At 46.8% G+C, this 4,834-nt stretch overlaps 1 protein-coding gene across 1 annotated transcript; it reads right to left on the bottom strand.

Annotated features, from left to right (window-relative positions):
* Positions 1 to 403: 403 nt before the first annotated feature.
* Positions 404 to 4,364, bottom strand: LOC104614144 (sodium/potassium/calcium exchanger 1-like; the record flags this gene model as incomplete). The annotated part of the gene is made up of 3 exons (XM_010294630.1): positions 3,384 to 4,364; positions 1,555 to 1,617; positions 404 to 512 (listed from the first exon to the last, which is right to left on the bottom strand). Coding segments are annotated over exons 1-3 (1,096 nt in total), but the record flags the coding sequence as incomplete, so codon positions are not given.
* Between the last annotated feature and the right edge of the window lie 470 nt (positions 4,365 to 4,834).

Genomic DNA, 4,834 nt, shown 5'->3' on the forward strand with positions numbered 1-4,834 from the left:
ACTGTAACTCACGTTTGCTGCCCTTGCTGTCAGGACAGCAGAAGACGGGGGGCTGCAGTGACCGTCACTGCTTTCAGGGACCCCAGCAACAGCAGCTGCTCCACACGCCCTCATCCTCCCTCAAGCAGCAGCTCCACCGCAGCAGCAACCGCTTTGGCACAGGCAAAGCAGATCTGGCAGGGCCAAAATGTGAGGTGTTTGTCCTGGCTAGCCACGCGATCAGAAGGGGTACATCCCACTGTTGCAGAGCTCCCCCCCAACGTTATCTGTGATACTCAGAGCTGCATTTCAAGGGTGAGTTGCTGATCCCCAGCACCCCGACATACGAAGGTGATATTCCCAGTTAACCTGCTCTGCGCTCGGGGCCGCAAACCCAAGTCCCTCAGATGGAGCATTGACTCACCTTCTGCCAGGGGGTCCAGGGTGTGGATCATGAGCTGGAAGATGGTGCTGCGCATTTGAGAGTTGTGCAGGGAGGCTGAGCTGCTGCCTCGCTGTAAGGCTGACGGAGGCTACGGAAAGGCACAATGCAGCAGTCAATAGCAGTTACTTCCTCAAAGCATCTCCACCGTTGGTTCGCCTCTGCCCTGGGGATGCATTTATATGGAGGCTGATCTCCCCAGCCCAAGGAGCAGCCTCAGCATGGATTTTAAACAGTCTCTGCATTCAAGCTCACAGGATGGGTGTCAATACCGACCATTCACAGCAAGACATGCTTTTCGGATAGCAGGCCAACCCATCCTTAGATAAATGCAATGGGCTCACACAGACTCAGCATCAATACAATGCTACTATAAATTATAATAATCAAAGCATGCAATGCTTTTAGTCATAGACTTATTAAAACTGTGTAAATTTATGTGCTGCTACAAGGTAATGCTATGCTTATGTCAGGTGTCCTGACTTAAACTTGAAAGCTCTGGTGCTCTGTTCTTATAGTCAACACCAGAGTCCTAATGAGCTTTTGACTGAACGTTAATCAGCACAGGTAGGCTAAGTGCATAGAGGAACAAGCAGCATCCATATGAGGAAGCTAATACCTCTTCTGTTCTGTACATATACAGCCATTACATCAGATAGGCCTCTCCGTGCGATGGCTGGCCAGCCGTGGGGAAGACAAAGGGTCAGCAATGTAACCAGGAGCAGAGGAATGAGTTCTTCAGTGTTTGCTATGGGGAGGGACAGACCCTACCAGCCTCTGCTTTGGGAGCTCAGGGGGAAAACTGGTCACGAAACCAGGTAAGAAAAGTCACTCTCTGAACTTCTCTATGACTGTTGAAAGCATAGAATGAATAGCACTCTGCTAGTCAAATCCACCCTGGAAGCCTGAGCTGTCTCTTAATTTTTATAAAAATTCTTTTGAGGCCACCACTCAGCCAGGTTTCCTCTTAAGTAAGCTGTGGATATTGTGCCAAGCATGGCTGGTTCTTCACACAAAGTAGGATTTGGTCCAGGTTTCTTGACACAAAAGCTGACACCTTTATTCGTGACCTGACATGGGGAGGGGTTCAAAATACAGTGGCTTCAGTGCCCTGTAAAGATGCTTAGACCTACCTGCAGCTTCCTCCCATCTGCTAGCTTCTTTGTTCCATCATCTGCAACTGCCCCACTGCTTTTCTGCATGAAGCAAGAACACAAACGATTGAACACCACTACTGCTTCACCTGCTTTTTCAGGATATGCTGATAACTCTTCAAGCTACTGTCTGTGAGAAAGTGGGACAACTAATAAAAATGACCATGCATGAATGCTACTGAAAAAGCTGAAGCCATGTGCTCTTCCTAAAACCATGGGGCATCCAAAAGAAACAGGATTCTACCTACAGCACCTCAGTGAGGATGCAGGTGCCTGGAGATAGACTCAAATGGCCTTTACCATCTGATTCCTGTAAATAAAGGCAGCCCCGAACTTCATCCCCAAACATCTGTATCCTTACTCATTTTCCAGCAGGGCCAGAATGAAGGTGCCAAAGGGGTATTTTTTTCCAGTGATCAGCGTTACTTTCCAATATAGGTAATTTTTTCTCGCCAGGGGTTATGTTCAGCAGCTCTCTGTCATGCTACTGTACGCTAGTGAGAGTTCTCTGTAAACTTAAAGTGCAGGGGTTTTTTTCCTTCAGTCTGAAAGGTCGGATTCAATTTGTGATGACTGGTGATGTCCACAGTGATGTATGTGTATAGCTGCAGTATCTTGCACGTGCATCCCACTGGAATGTAACACATGAGCTTTCAGGACCCCCAGCCTCAAGCCCTGGCCAAAAGACAGACCAGGAGGAGGAAGGAAAAGCACTTTCTCAATTCTGCACCACTTCAACTGTCTTCACCCTTCTTCCTTTCTTACCTTAAATTATGTGAAGGGAATGCTGAGACCAGAAGGGGCAAAGCATGCCTGAGTGCCAGTAATACACATCTGACCAGTAAAGCCTGCCAATGCCAGAGGACAACTTGAAATCTAGTGGTCTCTGCTTGACAGTTGGCAGTAGCACAGGTCAAGAGGACAAAGAGGCAGTAGGAGAGTTGGGAAGGGACAGAGGAGGAAGAAGTGGGCAGGAATACTCAAGAAGACAAAGTCCCAAGTTCTGGAGAGCATGTCCCGGCCAGATCTGCTAGTCTGAAAGGGTAACTGGCTCTGGGGATGCCTTCAGATACTGTCTTTGTGTAAGCAGTCGACTCTTCCTTCAGAAGACAATGAGTGAAGGGCCCTGGTCTCAAATCTGCAGTGTGTAGTTACAGCCACAAACCTCCCTGTCTGAGCACCGGTGGCATACAGAACTGTGTCTCTGAGCACACGCAGCTGTGGTCGGTCAGTGGAAATGGGATTTGGGCATTTCAATCTTGGTGCCAAATGCTGACTGGGAGACGTGGCAACGGCGGCTAAAGGCTGCCAGATCCCTATCTGTGCTGCAGATTGGGTAATGAGTGATACCACCAGCATGCCAGCAACACACCCAACTTCAGAATGGGAAAAGAGGCTTGGACAGCACCTCTTACCAGAAGCCTTTCTTCCTCTATTTAACACCAAATTGTCCAATCATGTTCCCAGACTAACAACGTGTTCCCGTGAGTATTTTTTTTTGAAACTCCGTTACAATAACTGAGTGAGCAAAATCCCACGCATGTCTTTGAAAGAAGGTAAGCGACCGCAACTGATATCTTTAGTGATTGCAAGGGTAGAACTCCCTTTTAGTGGCATTCTCTAAATTCTTAGAATCTCTACTGTGTAGATTGCATTATCCTCATGTTATAACCATAATTATTGACCAGTACCTGTATTCTGAGGTTTAGTTTGAATATGCACTTTGTGAAGGAGATGCAGTTTTAATTTGTGGTTTACGCTAGAATGAATTATTTCCAACTTGCCCTCTGAACAATAAGGACACCAACCTTCCGTATATGCTCTGCTGATGCTGCCTGCACAGCATTTAGCTTCTTGTTCAGCTCCTGCTTCACCCATTGTTCTAGGTACACGTTCTGTTTCATAGTGAATACATATGTGGCATAGGCAGTCAGTAAAAGGAGGCTTTCCCACCAATCAATGACACTGTCTAGGAAAAACAGGATGAGCATCAGCAAGTCAACAATGTAGAAAGAGATGTCTCTAAATAAGGGCCACCATGTCAGGTGGAGTATCTCCCTTGAGAAGAGGGCACAGGTGCCAATGACAAAGAGGATATTAAACACTGCTGAGCCCACAATGGTACCGATGCCCACATTGCTGTGTGAGATGAAGACACCTATGAGGGAGGTGAAGAGTTCTGGTGCTGATCCACCTGCTGCCATGAAGGTGGCTCCAGCCACATCTTCAGAGATCTGCAACTTCTCTGTGATCACTCCCAAAGCAGGAACAAAATACTCATCACACACTATGGCCAAGGCCACAAACACATACATCATGCCAAAGATGTGAAGTAGAACCCACCCTTGCCTGCGTTCTTCCACACTGAATAGGTCCTGCGGATATTCTCCTTTGGACTCGTATGGTGGCTTTTCATCTGGGTAGCTTTCACTGACATTTTCTTGCTGTGGTGTTGTATCCGCTGATGTAGTGATGGGCACAATTGGCTCAGGATCTACATACACACAGTGCCTTATTTTGGGTGCTGCTGTGACATTGCCTGTCATGGCAGTCTTGTTGCTGGAGAGGTCCCGGGAGAACACTTTCACGGGGTCCATGGGTTTGGGTGCTGTGCGTGGTGCTGGAAGGGCAGAGTGGCTGAACTGGAGCTGATAGAGAGAGAGGACCAACACTATGGCAAGCGAGAAAAAGATTCGGTTCCATTGTAGCCGCCTTCTCCGTGGTAAATGCATTTCCTAAAGGTTCAAAAATCAGTGTCCAGAAGCCACTGAAGACTTCTCTTGATCAGCAGTTTGCACTTACATCCACCATCGGAGCTTCTAGCCAATTTTAAGCATCAGGAGTGATGCTACATGACACAAAGTATAGAATCCTGCAAAAGAAAATCTAGTGTAAAAAATAAAGTACTGCAAGTTTCCACCATTTGGGTAACATTACCTCAGTGAAAAAGCAGTCCTGCTTTTCTGTTTTTCCATAAAAAGAAATGTACTTAAATGAGTAAAGTTGGATATAGATTCAGGTTTCAGTCATGGGTTTTTTTGTGGCTGTAGGCTATGCTGATTAATAATCACAGGTTTGGCTTAATATAGAGAGGGGTTGGATGAGACAGTTCAATCTGAGATGAATTCTGATTCCACCTAATGCCCCTACCCAGGAGCTATTAAGGTTTGTGTTTGCACTTGAGTTCAGTTGTTATTCTGCAACATTAACAATTGGGTCTGTGTTCTGCAAGAGGAGAGGACATGGCTTCTGTCAAGGA

Source organism: Phaethon lepturus, unplaced genomic scaffold (assembly GCF_000687285.1).
Source record: "Phaethon lepturus isolate BGI_N335 unplaced genomic scaffold, ASM68728v1 Scaffold48039, whole genome shotgun sequence".
NCBI classification, from domain to species: domain Eukaryota; kingdom Metazoa; phylum Chordata; class Aves; order Phaethontiformes; family Phaethontidae; genus Phaethon; species Phaethon lepturus.